Below are 16657 nucleotides of genomic sequence, written 5' to 3'. Positions count from 1 at the left end.
AACATTTGGAACTGAAAATAAAATTAAAACTAAAAAATTTTGCTCTATGTCTACAACTCATCTCTTCCCAATTAACTACCGGCTCCTTGAGGACAGAGACTGTCTTTTTATCCACAGTGCCTGGCATGTAATAGACTTGTCATAATTGCTTGTTGATGGATTGATTCCCTTCTCTTCACTCCCCTGGTACCCATCCCTTCCATGTCAGATGTTCTTGTCCTCTCTCATAACAGACCTGGACGCTAGCAGAGGGAAAACTTCATCTCTCTTCCCCCAGCCATTTGGTGGTAACACCTGTAGGAGACATGTCTGTTGGGATATAGTATTTTTTTTTTTTTTTTTGCGGGGCAATGGGGGTTAAGTGACTTGCCCAGGGTCACACAGCTAGTGTTAAGTGGCTGAGGCCAGATTTGAACTCAGGTCCTCCTGAATCCAGGATTGGTGCTTTATCCACTGTGCCACCTAGCTGCCCCGGGATATAGTATTTCTGCAAGGACTGCCAGTACTAGGACCTTGTCTTGTTGGTCCCAGTGCCAGCGATTCCTGGATTGGCTGACCTAAGGATGTGATGCAAGCCACAGGAATTTTGGAGGTGAAAGAAATGCTGGCCAGGCCCCACCACAGCATTAGATTTGTAACAGGTGGTGAACCACGGATGTTACTATTACCCTTTGGAGCCTTTAAGCACTGCCTCTTTTCAGTGCTGGGGATGCAGCTTCAGATAGACACTCGAGTAAGACCCAGAGATTCTGGGGTCCAGGCACCGTGGGGATGTGGAGTTAGGGGACCTGTTGTTGAATATGCACTTGCTGCTATGACTGAGAGAAGCTCTAAAAGTTTCTACAGTGTTTCTCCTTCCCAGTAGGAATTAAATGCTTGTCTCATTCCTGCTTTCCTATAAAATGGAGGTTTATTATAAAATAGGAACTTTTAGGTTGTGTCTCTCTCTCTTTCTCTCTCTCTCTCTCTCTCTCTCTCTCTCTCTGCTTGATACTGCCTTGTACACAGTAAGCACTTAATAATTAATTGCTTGTTGGTTGACTGAAATGGATTCCACTCTGAAAACCAGGTTGGAGCTGGGAAGTAAGACATACCATCCTATGATACTATTTCTTAACACTTCTTGATTTTGTTAGGCTTTTCTAGTCAAATGGAAGTATTTTTGAAATACAAACTTAGCCTGAGGTGATTTGTGAATAAGATGCAGATTGAGGAAGAAATAGAGATTTTTTTTTTCAGTGAAATGGAGGTATATCTGTCAATTGGAGCAGACCCAGCAGTAATAGGTTGTACCCTCCCTGACACCGGTTGGAGCCAGCTTGCTTGTTCACTTACAACAAGATCGATTCTGAAATAGAGGTCTTCATAAAACATTCCATCTGCAAAGGACCATGGCCTGATTCTCCTCCACCTCCCCAAGCATGTTTGAAGCACAGTTGAGGACTGAGCAGGAGGCTACGAGTCACCCACACCAAAGGGCTGACCACTCCCTCGACCAATTCAGATAAGCCTCAGACAAGACAAAACTGGGGGCAACCTTCTAGGGCACAGGAAGCCTGTGAATGAAGCACTAAAATATCATAAACAAGTGTGGGAGGACTCAGGAAACACAGAGAGGAAGTTATATACCTGGTAGGCACAGGCAACAGAAGAGAGAAAGAAAACATTCAGACCCCTTCCCAGCAGGCATCTTAGAACTTCACATTAGTGATAGCCTTGGAGCACAAACATCTGTAACTCTGGCTACATTCCCGAAGGAAGGATTTTAAGAACCTGATTTCAAGATACTATCAACACCAGAAGGCAAGTGAATTGTGAATCATTAGCTTGAAGTCTCTCTGGTACCTTGGGATTGGATCCTGCCTCCAGCCTTGACAGTGGCCTCCCTCAGTCTCTTACTGTTTCAACTTGTCCTCAAATGGAATTCAACTAGCTATGCCTTTCAAACAGAAACAGCCCAAGTTTTCTAACAAACCTTAAATGCTCCTTGGAAGTGAAACTGGTAACTATGATAGACTTAGCTCTTCTCAGCAGTGCAACGATCCAAGACAATTCTAAAGGACTCAGGATGGAAAATGTTCTCCACATCCAGAAAAAGGGGAAAAAAAAAACCTATGGAATCTGAATGCAGATTGAACCATATTGTTTCTACCTTTTTTGTTTTTTGAGGTTTTCCCCTTTTGTTCTGATTCTTCTTTCACATGACTGCTGTAGAAATATGTTTAATGTGATTGTACACATATAACCTATATCAGATTGCTTTCTGTCTTAGGGAGGGGGGATGGAAGGAAGGGAGGGGAAAAATTTGGAACTCAAAATCATATAAAAACAAATGTTGAAAACTACCTTTCCATGTAACTGGAAAAAAAATACTATTAAGACTGAAAAAAAAAGAAGTGAGATTGGTAAGGGTAGGTGAAGGCTACAAATGCCATATTAACCATGTAGGGAGAGCCAGCAAAGGTAAAAATCAACATTTTGAATAAAGGGTCCTGAAGTGGTACTGCCCTAAAATGAGCTTTCTCAAATCAGTCTCAATCTCCGCCCCCCCCCCCCCATCATCATCTCATTTTGGTGGAAGTGCAATAACTACTCAAAACGCCCTGTCTCACTCTAATTCACCTGAGAGCTTTGCCCTGCTGTTTCTGACCTGGGCAGGATTGTTTTGCCCCGCCGTGGGCAATCTGGTGGCCCTTTCCTCCAGGAGCTCACCATATCAATGCAGACCTTCATACAGACATCTGATCCTCTTAGCTCACTGAAGCAGGCCTCCTGAGCTCAAGAGATCCACTAACTTCAGCCTCCCTAGAAGCTGAGATCACAGCTATTGCACCTGTAACCCCTATGGGTTGCTAGCTTCCAGATACTTCTCTGGGGAATAATTACCTGAATCAGGCCGGCCATTCCCTGAGGACACACAGAAGCCAAAGGTCCCATTCGGAGGACGCTGTAGCTCCAACTGGCTGGTCCCATCTGGAAATACCTCTATTATCCTACCCACTGTCCGGACCAGGTTGGGGACACCGATATCATCTACACTGAGGGAGCGCCTGGGAGTGATGCTTTGTTGCCTATAGATAAAGCAAGGGAAGAAACATGAGAAAGGTATAATTATTCACCTTCGGTGCAGGGCATAGCATCTCTCTAAGGATTAGCGACTTTCCTGGAAGAGTGAGCTCGGTTGTGGCTAGTACTGGGACCCCACCCAGGAGGTCTCTGGGGACCCTTTCATCAATCTAGGGGAGGACTAAATGATGATCCAAGGGTCCAAGAAGCATTCCTGGGAGTCTTTCTCAGATAGCTTTTTCTTCAAAACTCACCAAAAATTTTAAAGTCCAGCGAGTTTTCTAAACAGCTTCCCCCCCCCCAACAAGTTCTTCCCTTCAAATTTTCTTCTGGTTGTTCCGCCTCCACTTCCTGCCCCCACCTTCCTACTGGTCTGCTCAATCAGCAGCTGACTTCTTAAATGTGGTCAAGTATGCCCACTCCTCCATTCCCCCAGCTCTGAGCAGGAAGGAGACAGTCCGTAAGTCGGCTGCTCAAGTCATCTTGTCAGAGAGCGCTATGGCCCAATCTTACCTCTCAGATGCTCTGGACTCCCCTCCATCCCCCACCAGGTACTGGCTGGAGCGATCCACTTTGCTTAGTAGAGAATGGAGATTTTGAACTGAGCCAGCCTTCCGATGTTGGTGAGAGGGTGACACCTGGTGGGAAAGATCCAGTATTGCAGCTGAGAAAAACCTGGGAAGGAACTGATGAGAGTATGGAAGGACTTCAAGTTTTCTAATCCGTTCCTCTATCTCTTAGCACAAGGGCCCTTGAATCATTCTCAAGACTTTTAGAACCCCTTAGAAAAACCTCCAAACAAAAAAGGTTCTTAACCGTTTTTATGTCATGTTCCCCTTTGGCAGACTGGTGAATCCTCTGGGACCCCTTTCTCTGGATGTTTTTAAATGCATAAATTAAAGCACATAAGATTACAAAGCAAACTAATTGTGCTGAAATACAGTAATTTAGTTTTTTTCTTAAAAAAAAAACAACCAAGGTCGAGGCAGCTAGGTGGCGCAGTGGATAGAGCACCGGCCCTGGATTCAGGAGGACCTGAGTTCAAATCTGACCTCAGACACTTTACACACTTACTAGCTGTGTGACTCTGGGCAAGTCACTTAACCCCAATTGCCTCATAAAACAAACAAACAAACAAAAAACCCAAGGTCACAGACCCCAGGTTAAGAACCCCTGTTCTAAAGTTTCCTTTGATATTTCGGTATAGTGCAAAAGGGGGAAGTTAGAACATCTGGCACTAATTAGCCCAGTTACCCTGGACAAGTCATTCTTCTCTCTGCATGTTTCATAATTTTGGGGGGAGGCAATCGGAGTGAAGCGACTTTCCTGGGGTCATAAAGCTAGTAGTTGTCTAAGGTCACATTTGAACTCAGGTCCTCCTGACTCCAGGGCCGGTGCTCTTCATCATCTTTAAAATGACAGAATTAGACCAATCCCTTCCAGTTCTAATGATCTTTGCTGAAATTGAACAAATTTCTTTTTCTGCAATATAACTCTATTCATTCCACTTACATGTCACAAAACACAGGTGCTAATCACAAATCACCTCCTATTCCTTTATTGAAGGATTTGAATGATCTTTTCTTTTAAATCCTCAGGTGTCTTTCCGTGAGACACCATGAGAGTATCATAGGATCTCCCCAGAAGAATCAAACACCAACTGCCTTTCTTTCCTTCACTAACTCCTCATCATTTCCCCAGCCTTTTCAGCTTTTTAATGTGGGTGTTTTCTAGAGGTCTGTCTTTCAGACTCTTCTCTCCCCACACTCCCTCCCTTGGCAGTATTGTTCATACTCGCATCTTCAATTACCCCCTCTCTGTATATGTCTCCCAAATCTATAACTCCGACCCTGACTTCCCTTCTGAAATCCATCCAGATCGTTAATTCCTATGGAACAAACAGAGAACAGAGTTTTTTGTGTTTTAGGAATAGTTTCCTATAGGACATCTTCATCCGGATTTCTTATAATTAGCCTCCAAACTCATCACATTGAAAGCTTGGCTCCATAGCTTTCCACCTAAATTTGCTCCTGCTTCTGACATTTCTGTTTGTGCCACAAGCTTCCAACAACCTCCAGCCTGGACTATTGCAATAGGCTCCTCATTGATCTCCCTTCAATCAGGTCTCTCCTCTCTCCAATTCATCCTTCACGAAGCTGACAGATTGATATTCTTAAAGCACAGGGATAAACATGTCACTAAATCACTCAAGAAATTTGGCTATTCCCAGTTGCCTTTAGCCTAAAATAAACTCTTCTTTTGACGTTTAAAATCCTTCACAATCTGGCTCCAGACTCTCTTTCTAGGCCGATCGATCACACAGGGTATACTGCCCTCTTCGACCACCACATATTATAATTTTTTTTTTTGGTGGGGCAATGGGGGTTAAGTGACTTGCCCAGGGTCACACAGCTAGTAAGTGTCAAGTGTCTGAGGCCAGATTTGAACCCAGGTACTCCTGAATCCAGGGTCGGTGCTTTATCCACTGCTGTGCCACCTAGCTACCCCCAACCACCACATATTATAATAGGGCCAAACCAGCCTACTACATACTGGCTTCTGGGGATGGTGGTGGAGAAAGCACTTAGCCGCAGGAAGGCCTCAAACACTTACTAGTTTTGTGTTTCCCTAGGCAAATCATTTAACCTTTGTGTGCCTTGGTTTGCTCATCTGTAAAATGGAGATAATAACGGCACCAACGTCACAGGGTTGTTGTGAGGATCAAATGAGATCATAATTGCACGGTTCCTGGCACATCACAGGTACTATGTAAATGGGAGTTGTTATTGTTAGCATTTGCCCATACTCTTCATTCCATCTCGTTTCTTGCCTTTGCACTGGGTGCCTCCCCGCTGTTCCCTGGTCACTGACTGATAGCCATGCGATCATCTTTGATGCTTTATCTCTCCTCTTGCTATATCCTACCCCCGACCCAATCACAGGATCATAGATCTGGAACTGGAAGAGACCTCGGAGGCCACAGGATGAGGATCCCAGCTGGAAAAGATCTCGGAGGCCATCCAATCCAGCCCTCCTTATTTCACAGAGGTTAAATTTCTTGCCCAAGGTCACGTCGCCCAAGAGGAACAGTGAACAAAACAGCTTGGGCTGACCACCGGTTAGCACATTTTTGTTTGGTTCTAACTCCACTTTAGAAAAAGACAAGATAGGGGGCGGCTAGGTGGCACAGTGGATAAAGCACCGGCCCTGGATTCAGGAGTTCCTGAGTTCAAATCTGGCCTCAGACACTTGACACTTACTAGCTGTGTGACCTTGGGCAAGTCACTTAACCCCCACTGCCCTGCAAAAAAACCAAAAAAAAAAACCAAAAAAGAAAAAGACAAGATAAAAAGCCAAGAATCTTTGAAACAGCCAGCACTTCACCCTCCAAGCTGGGTGGCCAGCCCCCTCCAGCCCCTCCAAATGCTCTTCTAGGCCCTGCTCCTGACCTGCCTCCTGTTGGCCAAGTTCCTGGCCTACTCTGGTCCGGTTTGACTTAGGTTCCAAACAAATCCTCCTCCCCAATTCCTGTCCCCCACCCTGCTACTGGAGCGCCGTTCCCTTGAGGTGAATACATGGTACAAATTCAGCTTATCTCCCAGTACCAGGATTGAGAGATGTGCTGTATAAATTTGACTCCAAAATGAAGGTCAGACCCCCCAGGGGAAACGGTGTCAGTGGCAGTGTTGACACACGCTGGCAAACACAGGTGCCAGCAGAGAGGCATGAACAAGCTTACACCAGGAGCATTTCTTTCTTCCTCCCTTGCTACTGCCAGCCCATTGTCTTCATCCCCATCTCCTCCCCAGGTGAATTTTCCTTTTGTTCTACTGCTTACACCTTCCTAGCTCTGGTCCTTTGCCCAATATCTGGTACAGAGGGAGGAACACTGGCTCTGGAGTCAGAAAGCAGAGGTTCAAAACTTAGCCTGATGTGAGTTGCACGTGCCTCAGTTTTCTCATCTGTAAAATGAGGGGGGTAGGATCAGAGGGTCTCGGGGGTCCCTTATAAGCTCTAGCTCTATGATCCTAAACTTAGAGCCTGATGGAGCCCAGCCTCTTCATTTTATTTTATTTTATTTTATTTATTTATTTTTTTTGCGGGGCAATGGGGGTTAAGTGACTTGCCCATGGTCACACAGCTAGTAAGTGTCAAGTGTCTGAGGCCGGATTTGAACTCAGGTACTCCTGAATCCAGGGCCGGTGCTTTAACCACTGCGCCATCTAGCTGCCCCTGCCTCTTCATTTTACAGATGAGGAAACTGAGGCCCAAGGAGGGGAAGTGACTCATCCAAAATCACACCGGTACTAAGCGGATGGTGGGTGATTATCCAGGAGAGGAAGCTGAGAAGGAACAGTCAGATAGGTAGGAAGAGAACCAAAGAAATTAAGGGAGGAGAATAGGTAGATAATAAAAAAATGAAAGAGGAGAGAAGGGGATTAAATGGGCTGGAGGCCCCTGGATGCCCCGGGATGGCCTTAATGAGGGTGGAAGACAGATGAGAGGATGGAGGATGACATAGAGGGGTTCTGAGATGTGGAATAAGAGAGAGGGCAGACAGCCTCCACTTCCTCAGTACATGAGACATTATTTCCTTCACTGAGAGAAGGGCTGTACAGGTTTGGTGGGGTTTTTGTGTGTGTGGGGGGGGGGGGTTGTTTTTTTTTGTTTTGTTGTTGTTGTTGTGGCAATTGGGATTAAGTGACTTGCCCAGGATCACACAGCTAGTAAGTGTCAAGTGTCTGAGGTCGGATTTGAACTCAGGTCCTCCTGAATCTAGGGCCAGTGCTCTATCCACTGCGCCACCTAGCTGCCCCAGGCTGTACAGGTTGTAGGGTGTTTGAGAAGGGAAGGGAAGGCCTGCTGTGGGGAGGGTGATGAAGACACATTCGGGAAGAACAGAAGGGTTTCTCTGCAGCACTGAGGGCTCAGGTGAGACCAGAGAAGCTATATTTGCAGCAAACAGGATCCGCAGAGTCACATAAGTTTCTCTAGCAGGGCTGGGACCTTGCAGTATTAAATCCTATGACTCTACCCTATATCTAAGAGATAATAAAAATAGCTCGTGTCTACAGAGTAGCAACCATATAGGCAGCGAGGTGGTAGAGTGGATAGAGCCCCAGGTGTGGAGTCAGGAAGACCTGAGTTCAAATCTGGCCTTGGGCACTCACTAGCTATGAGACCCTGGGCAAGTCACTTAACCTCCGTTTTAGGAAGGAAATGGCAAACCACTCCAGTATCTTTGCCAAGAAAAATCTCATGGACAATATGAACCACAGAGTCAGACAGGACTGAACAGCAACAACATACAGCGGCAGCAGGTGGTACAGTAGCTAGAGCATTGCACATGGAGTCAGGAAGACCGAGTTCAAATCCCATCTTGCTTCATAGCTGTGGGACCCTGGGTAAGTCTATGGGTCAGTCAGCCAATGAGCATTTAAGTGCCTCTTCTTTGCTGGGATCTGTGCTAAGCACTGGGGATATGAAGAGAGGTGAAAAGACAGTCCTTGCCCTCGATGAGCTCCCAATCTAATAGGGGAGATGATAAGCAAACACATATGTATAAACTACATGCGAGGTGGCCGATGTCACTGGATCAAGGAGGAAGGCACAGGGTGTATGACTGGAAAGGTAGTAAGGGGCTGTGTTATGGCGCCATTTAACTTTTCTCAGCCTCAGTTTCCTCATCTATAAAATGGGGATAATAACAGCACCTGACTCAAAGGGTTGTTGGGGGGAGTCAGATGAGGTAACATTTGTATAGTGTTCTGTAAATTTTAAAGCATTCTATAAATGCCAGATGGTAGCAAATTGTATTTTATAAAGCAATTTCCTCTCAATGAAGAGGGAGAACAAATGATATTGTTCTCATTTTACAGATGAGAAAACTGAGGCTAGGTTAGAATGACCTGCCTGTGGCCAGACAGTTGGTCAGTGGTAAAGCTAGAAGTCGGACTTGGATCTCTTCTTCAGGGCCTTCAGCATTGTGTCATGAACTGGGGCTAAGGAGAAGCTACCTCCATGATATTTTTTTTTTTGAAGAGGAAAACTGAGTCATGGTTGGCTTTACGTTGGGTTTAAGGTGACCCACAAACCTCTCAAGGGAGTAAAGACAGATGGCCCTGCCAGTTGTGATGGAAGATAAGAACATAGAGGATGTCGAGTCCAACCTAACCCTCACATTATAGATAAGGAAACTGAAACACAATTGCCATTTACAGCTAATAAAAATATATGAGGGAGGATTTGAACTCGGGTCTCCCTGCCTCAATCTTGGCTGTACTGCTGTAGCTAGATCCACTTTTCTTCTCCACCTCCCCCTTGCCCACAGTGTCGCCATGATCAGTCCTCCTGCCTCTCAGGCCCTTTTGCCACAATGCTGACTTTCGAACAGCAGCTGGGCTTGAGTCTAGGGTGCCAGGGGTCACAAAAGGAAGGGACCGTCCATTCTAGAGGTGGCCCCTTGAGACTCACCAGTTGCAGGGACTGCAGAGAAGGTGTTTTCTTCATCTTGGAGTTATGGGCTGGGTGGATTTCACTCTGCTGGGCCTGGTCAGAGGTCGCGGAAGGGATCTGCTCCATGCTATAGCACCGAAACTTGCCCAGTTTCTGCCGGGTGGTTTGGCCCAAGATAGAGAAGAATTTCTTCAGCCCGAGTGCAGGAGAGATGCTGCTCCCTTTCTTGTTCCCCCCGGCTGGAAGGGCCAAGGGGCTGCTGGGTCCTGAGGGGGCCCCTGGTGGTGCCCTGAAACACAATGGGCAGCTGGTGAGGCAGAACCACCAAAGGGTGGGCGGCAACTTACACCTGGGCTAAAGGGGACACTTAGGCCCTGGTTCTGTGACACACTCCTGCATGTCCCCAGGATTCTGGAAGACAATTCTGGCTGGGCTCCCTCGGCCAGGGGATTCTTCATATTAACTCCCTAGAATCAGGCTTGGTGGTGTTGGAGGTTCACTGAGTCCTCTGATCCTTGGGGAAGTGAGACTCATTAACCTTCATAAATAGCCAAGAATCCAGATAACCAGAGAAGAGGAGAGAGGAACGCTGGCTCTGAACTCAGAAAACCTTGGGTTCAAACCTCACCTCTGCTGCCTACTAGCTGTGGGACCTTGGGCAAGTCATTTAACTTCTCTACGCCTCAGTGAAAAGTGAAAGTACTGGGTCTTTGAAGTTCCTTTCAACTCTAGATCTGTAATTCTGTGAACCCAGGAATAGAAGGGGGGGTGGGGACTTAGTTCCTGTGATAAGCCAAAAACTCAGCCCTAGCTGAGAGCGATAAACAAAAGCAGAGGGTCAAGTATACTTAAGCAAGGACAACTAGAAGGATTTGTGTCGAGGAACATCTTTATAGGCTCATCATAGTGCCTGGCACACAGTAGGTGCTATATCAATGTTGGCTGTGATTATGGATCCCTGGAAGGGCGCATAGTCGCCGGCCGCCATGATGAGGCAGGCAGTCCTAGCCAGGGTCTCTGACTCATACAGAGGATGGAGAAAAAGGAAGCAATGGCTCAGAGCGCTGGGTCCTGGTTCAACCCCATTATCCTCTGTGCCACATGACACAAGGAGCTCATTCTTTCTCGAGGCCACACAGGAAGCCCCACAACATCCCTGCCCTGGGACCGTCTGCGAAGCTAGACAGAAAAACTTGCCTTGTGGTCACTCACCGTTTTGAGATGTCTTTTCCTGAGCTTGGTTTTATCCTCTGGGGCTTGTCCTCCGTCTCCATGCTGGATGGGGGTTGCTCTGTTGTCAGTGAGACCATGATGCCTGTGGAGCTGAGGCTGCGGGTCACAGCTGACTCTGGAAGACCCAGGAATCCACCTGCAATGATCACACAGCCCCATTCATGTCAGGCAGGCTCCAGAATTCCTAGCTTGTATCTTCCAAGTAATCCGAGAAGAGAGTTTTTACCAACAAGTAGTGAAAGAGGCAGAGAGAGGACATAGGGTGTATAGAGACATCATTTAATAGACTCCAAGCAGAGTAGTGGTGGTTGTAGCAGGTGAAGCCATCCAGTTGGCAAGGTGAAGAGCCCTGGCTGGATAAAGTTGGCTTAATTACATGAAAAAAGGTATCCCCTCCCTTTCATTTATCTAACCAAAAAGCCAGCCATGATCATGCCTAGGTCACAGGGACATGAAGAAGAAGAAGGGGGGGGGCAGCTGGGTGATGCAGTGGATAAAGTACCAGCCCTGGATTCAGGAGGACTTGAGTTCAAATCCAGCCTCAGACACTTGACACTTACTAGCTGTGTGACCCTGGGCAAGTCACTTAACCCTCATTGCCCCATCAAAAAAAAAAAAAAAAGAAGAGGTGAGTAGGAATTTTAGCTCTTTGGGAAAATGACGCCCTGTACAAACGATGCTTAAATATACCTCAGAGGATCTAGATCGTGTGGGTTTGCCTTCTATTGGTACAAATGGAAACCCACCCATGGCTTTTCATCCTGCCATTCGTGTCCATGCTCTCCCATGGATCCTTCCCAGAGGGGCCATCCTGCATGTTGGAGGCCTTCCTCTAGGGTTTTCTATGTTCTGTGGATACCAGTGGTGCACGAGGGCCGTCCATCTGTTATCCCTCAGTCTTACCAGTTGGCCTCTCTCTATGTAAGAAGTAGCATAAGGGAGCTCATCTGAGAAATGTATGATCAGAAGCAGTAGGCCAGTTACCCGTGGAAAGGTGGGTTCATCCACTTGGGTCCACCATGACCTCTCCCGGCTGCCCTTTGTTTCACCCATAACTCCGATGCCCCCATGACTGTATTGTTCCAAGACTTACAACCATGAAGTATCATTGGGGGAACATTTGTGCTCCAACCATAGGCCTCTGTGCCAAGCAGCAGCTTGAGATCATTAAAAATACCACACCATTTCCCAAATGCAATCCAACCTGCTCTCCTCCTCCTGCTCCATTTTGGATCCGCTTCATCGACCGTATATACATGATGTCCCCACCGTGGTGTGGTGGAAAGTTGTAAGATCACAGATCTAGCTGAAAAAGGTCATTCAATTCAATGCAACTCCCTCCTTTTGCAGATGAAGGCACAGAGGCCTATGGAGGTTAGGTGACTGTGCCCAGTGTCACACAGGTAGAAATGGCTGGGTCCAGAGTTTCATCCTGACTTTCACAACAATGCCTCAGAAGAACCTGGGCTTGGATTCCATCACCAGCACTTAAGGTAACCCCTTTGAGCTTCTGTTTTCTCATCTGTAAAAGGAGGGCAACACTACCTGTTGTTGTGAGGCTCACTTTGTAAACCTTAAAGCACTACGTAACTATTCTTCTTATTACCATTAATTTAACAAATTGCTCATTTTGGATTTGTTTCCCTTTTTCTACATAGATAGGCAGATTGTAGAAAATCATCTGCCAAAACTTGCCTGTTCTCTCTTCATATTTTCACCAGGGACACTCTCAGTATGCATGTGGATCATTCTTGTAAACATTTTATACAAATGAGGAAGGACACAGATGAGTTAGTTGTTACTGATGTTCTTTCAATTGCCTTTTTAGGGGCATTGATATTCTCTGTGATTTCTTTTGTGTGGTCATGAATGTCACTGAAGGGGCCCTATACTATTCTGGGAGTTAGTTCAATTAAATACATCATCCCCAAACAAGAACATGTGGATGGTCTCCCAACCCATGGGAAATCCTTCTTCCCTGTGCTCCTTGCTGAAGATATCCTCCATTCCTAAAAAAGGTCAAAGGAGAGGGAAATGTCCTACATGTGCAAAAAATATTGATAGCCACTCTTTTTGGTGAATTGAAATTGGAAACTAAGGAAGTGCCCGTCAAGCGGGGGACTGCTAAAAAAATTATGATCCATGACTCCAATGGAACACTATTGTGCAGGAGGAGATGAAGAAATAGATGGTTTCAAAAGGGAGGGAATAAGTGTTTATATAGAGCATATTATGTGCCCAGAACTGTGCTGAGAACTTTCACAAATACTGTCGCATTTGAGCCTTTCAAAGTGACATAGAAAATTGAATGAACTGCTTCAGGGTGAAGTGAGCAGAACTAGAAGAATAACTTATACTGTCACATCAATATTATAAAAAAAAATTTGTAAAGTCTTAAGAACTTTGATCAACTAAACGGTCAGCCATAATTCCAGGAGACTGACAAAGAGGAGCACTACCCACCTCATGACAAAGAGATGATGGGCTATTATTCATAATAAGAAATTCATTGGCGAATGCATGACCAATGCAGGAATATGCTTTGCTTGTCTGTATGTAATACAAGGATTGTTTCCCTCTTTTTTTCCTCCTTTCTCTCCCATCTTCTTTCTCTTCTTTTCCTCCTCCCTCCCTCCTTCCCTCTCTCTCCTTCCCTCCCTCCCTTCCTTCCTTTCCTCTCCCCTCTCCCTTCTTCTCCTCTCTTCCCCTCCCCTCCATTCCTTCCTTCCCCACTTCTCTTCTTCCCTCTTTACTCCCTTTTCTTCCTCCCCTCTTTCCCTCCTTTCCCTTCCCTCCTTCCCCACTTCTCTTCCTCCCTCTTTCTTTTCCCTCCCTCCCTCCTTTCATTTTCCTCCCTTCTTCCTTCCCCTCCCCTCCCTCCTCCTTTCTTTTCTTTATTTTTTCCTTCCTTCCTCCCTCCCTTCTTCCTTTCTTTCATACTCCGCCTCTCCTTTCCATCCCTATGAGTGGTGAGGGAGAGGTAGGAGGGAGAAATAACCAAATGCTTGATAATTAAAAAATGAAAAAAAAATTTAAATAAAAATCTCTTTTAAAAATAAAAAGGCAAGCTACCAGCTCAGTGCTTTATGCCTTTCCTGACACAAATAATCAGAGGCTTTTTTGAGTTCCTCTTGGTCATATTTATCATAGAATCTTGAATAATCTTAAACACACTCAAGACAGCTTGGAAAGCTGCATTTTGCACCCCACAAATAACAAACATGGCAGTCTTGTATCCTTGAGGCCCTCCAGTCAACTAAGTGACTTTAAAGATAGGACAGAATGATTTGCCATGGCCTGCCTGATCTCTTCTCATATTTTCTTTTTCTTTAAAAAAAATGTTTTTTTGGGTTTTTTTTGTTTTTTTTTTGCAGGGCAATGAGGGTTAAGTGACTTGCCTGGGGTCACACAGTTAGTAAGTGTCAAATGTCTGAGGCCAGATTTGAACTCAGGTCCTTCTGAATTCAGGGCCGGTGCTTTATCCATTGTGCCACCTAGCTGCCCCGTTTTCTCATATTTTCATCAGGGATACCCTCAGTATGCATGGAGAACATGCTCATAAAGATCTTATAAAAATGAGAAAAGGAGGCATAGAGGTCAGTAGCTTTGATGTTCTTTCAACGACCTTTTGGGGGAAGTTCATGTTACCTGTGATATTCTCCATTCCTTTGGGATTCTCCCTTCCTTGACATAACCTGTGAAGTAATAGCTCACAGCTTTCAGGGAAGGTGGGTCATTTCTTCAGTATGTTCTTGATCTGATCCTGTCTTTTCCCAATACTTTGTCTTCCTAAATGACTTTCTACTTCACTAGTATTCTGGGGAAGACGGAGGTCCTTGGATCTATAGGTAGTGGCTCCTCTGTAATTGATGAGGAAATGGATCGTGATAGGGTTGTTGAGAGGTGGTATGACACAGTGGAGAGAGATCCAGCCTTGAAGCCAGGAAGACTTACGTGCAAGTACTGCCTTATAGTATAGACATCTGGTCAGAGTGAAACCACCGTGAGATGTAGACCATTGTTGGTGCTGCTAAGATTTCTGGATCTAACTAATTTACTAGTTGATGGTTTAACTGGAAATTATAGTTTCTTCTTGAGCTGTACCTTTTCTGACCAAGAAAAAACACTATAATATCCTTTAGTCAATTCATGCTTGCATAGAGTTCCATGGAGGAGAGCACCCAATGCGTACAAGGGGCTGTCAGATCCAGACATCTAAGTGGCACCAACCAGGGTCTACATATCACAGTGAAACCTCCGAACAGATGCCTATACCCTACTCTCGGGGACTCAATCAGTATTTATTAAGTGATTACTATGTGCCAAGCACTGTGCTAAGCATTGGACATGCAAAGAAAGGAAAAACATGGTCCCTGACCTCAAGGAGCTCATCTGTTAATGGAGAAGACAACTGCAAACAATATGTAAACAGTTATGTATATACAAGATATATATGGTGTAAATGTGTGGTAATCTCAGGGGGAAGGCACTAGACTTAAGGAAAAGCTTCCTGTAGAAGGTGGGATGTGAGCTGAAGTCTGAAGAAAGCCCAGGAAGCCAGGAAGCGCTTTGGGAAGTAGGAAAAAGAAAGCTAGCCACATCCCTGTGAAACTACATCCTGGCAGAGTAGAGATGAGGGGCTCTTGAGGGCATATGTGTGCTTGTTGCCTTCATGTTTTATGCTGGATAAAGACATGGCAAGGCATCAGTGCCCTAACCAAAGCTATAGAGGTCTGGTTATCTCTCTCTGCCTCCTCCTGCCACCATTATTACACTGCAGAGGCTTGGTTTATTCTCCCAGTTATTTCAGCAAGCAGTGGATACACCTGGACATGAATTTTGAACCCTAAGGTACTTGATGGTTTTTGCGTAAGGTGTCAGCAATGGGATCACCTTGAATCTTGGCTTCCCAACATCAACGTCTATGATATGGAGACCTGGTTCAGATTTAGCTATAGTACCAAGGACCCAAGCTATAGTACCAAGGACCCAAGGTTACAAATGCTCCAAATGGTAAATCACATTAGCAACCTTGCCCATTGACACTCATCATCAATCCACCCTGGAGCAAGGCCCGGGATTGAGTGAAGTATTAGCATAGCTCTCACTATGGGTTCCTATTTGTCACTTCCTGGTTTATGGTGCTTTCAATAACTGATTTTACTTTCCTCTGATTTTACCTGTTCTGAGGAGGGTCCAGAGACCTATGGTTGATAAAGTACTTCAGAACATTACCAGCCAATGATCCAGCAAAATACCAGCTCTTAGAGAATAATATTTTTTATTTCTGACTTCATATTTCCAGCACCTACCACAGTGCCTTGTACATAGTAGACACTTAATAAATGTTTATTTATGAAATTCTAAGATATTAAAGATATTAACTCTGTTCTAGAGCCAGAAGGACCCTTCAAGGGCATCCAGTTCAATCCCTCCCTCCTCATTTGACAGTTGAGGAAACTTGTTGAATTGGATTCAGAAAGGGGGACATAACATAGCACAGCTGTGCTTTTTTTCCTTGTCCTAAATGAATGACTTGCATGTGATCAGGGGTGTGATGGTAAATATTTAACAACTGGCTTTCTCTGGGGGTAGAAGTATGCTTGATTTACTTTTAAGTTTAATCTGCATTATTAACATTCTCCTGTCACTTTCTTAAATCCAAACAATTGACAAAACAATAAATCAAACCTTGACTTGTAGTACTTGTTGATTTCTGAGTTGTAAATGCTGATCCTGAAAATTTAACTGACTTAACAGTGAGTGACTCCAACAACAACAGAATTCGTTGCCTTTATAGATGCCTCAGTGTCCCCAGCAGGAACCTGGAGTCACCATCTCTTTCCCTACAGGGAAAGGGCCCTTCAAGCACATCCAGTTCAACACCCTTCTCCTCATTTGA

At 45.2% G+C, this 16657-nt stretch overlaps 1 protein-coding gene across 1 annotated transcript in view; it reads right to left on the bottom strand.

Annotated features, from left to right (window-relative positions):
* KIAA1614 (KIAA1614 ortholog) overlaps positions 1-16657 on the bottom strand; it is a 53565-nt gene that overhangs the window by 15052 nt on the left and 21856 nt on the right. Inside the window, exons 6-9 of the mRNA XM_044004437.1 lie at positions 10735-10891; positions 9541-9811; positions 3580-3704; positions 2887-3071 (exon numbers count right to left, since the gene is read on the bottom strand). Coding sequence (XP_043860372.1) covers positions 2887-3071; positions 3580-3704; positions 9541-9811; positions 10735-10891 — 738 coding nt within the window. The remainder of the gene's footprint in view (positions 1-2886; positions 3072-3579; positions 3705-9540; positions 9812-10734; positions 10892-16657) is intronic.

The sequence above is a fragment of the Dromiciops gliroides genome, chromosome 4, assembly GCF_019393635.1.
Source record: "Dromiciops gliroides isolate mDroGli1 chromosome 4, mDroGli1.pri, whole genome shotgun sequence".
NCBI classification, from domain to species: Eukaryota; Metazoa; Chordata; class Mammalia; order Microbiotheria; family Microbiotheriidae; genus Dromiciops; species Dromiciops gliroides.
This window is presented reverse-complemented; position numbering and strand designations above follow the sequence as displayed.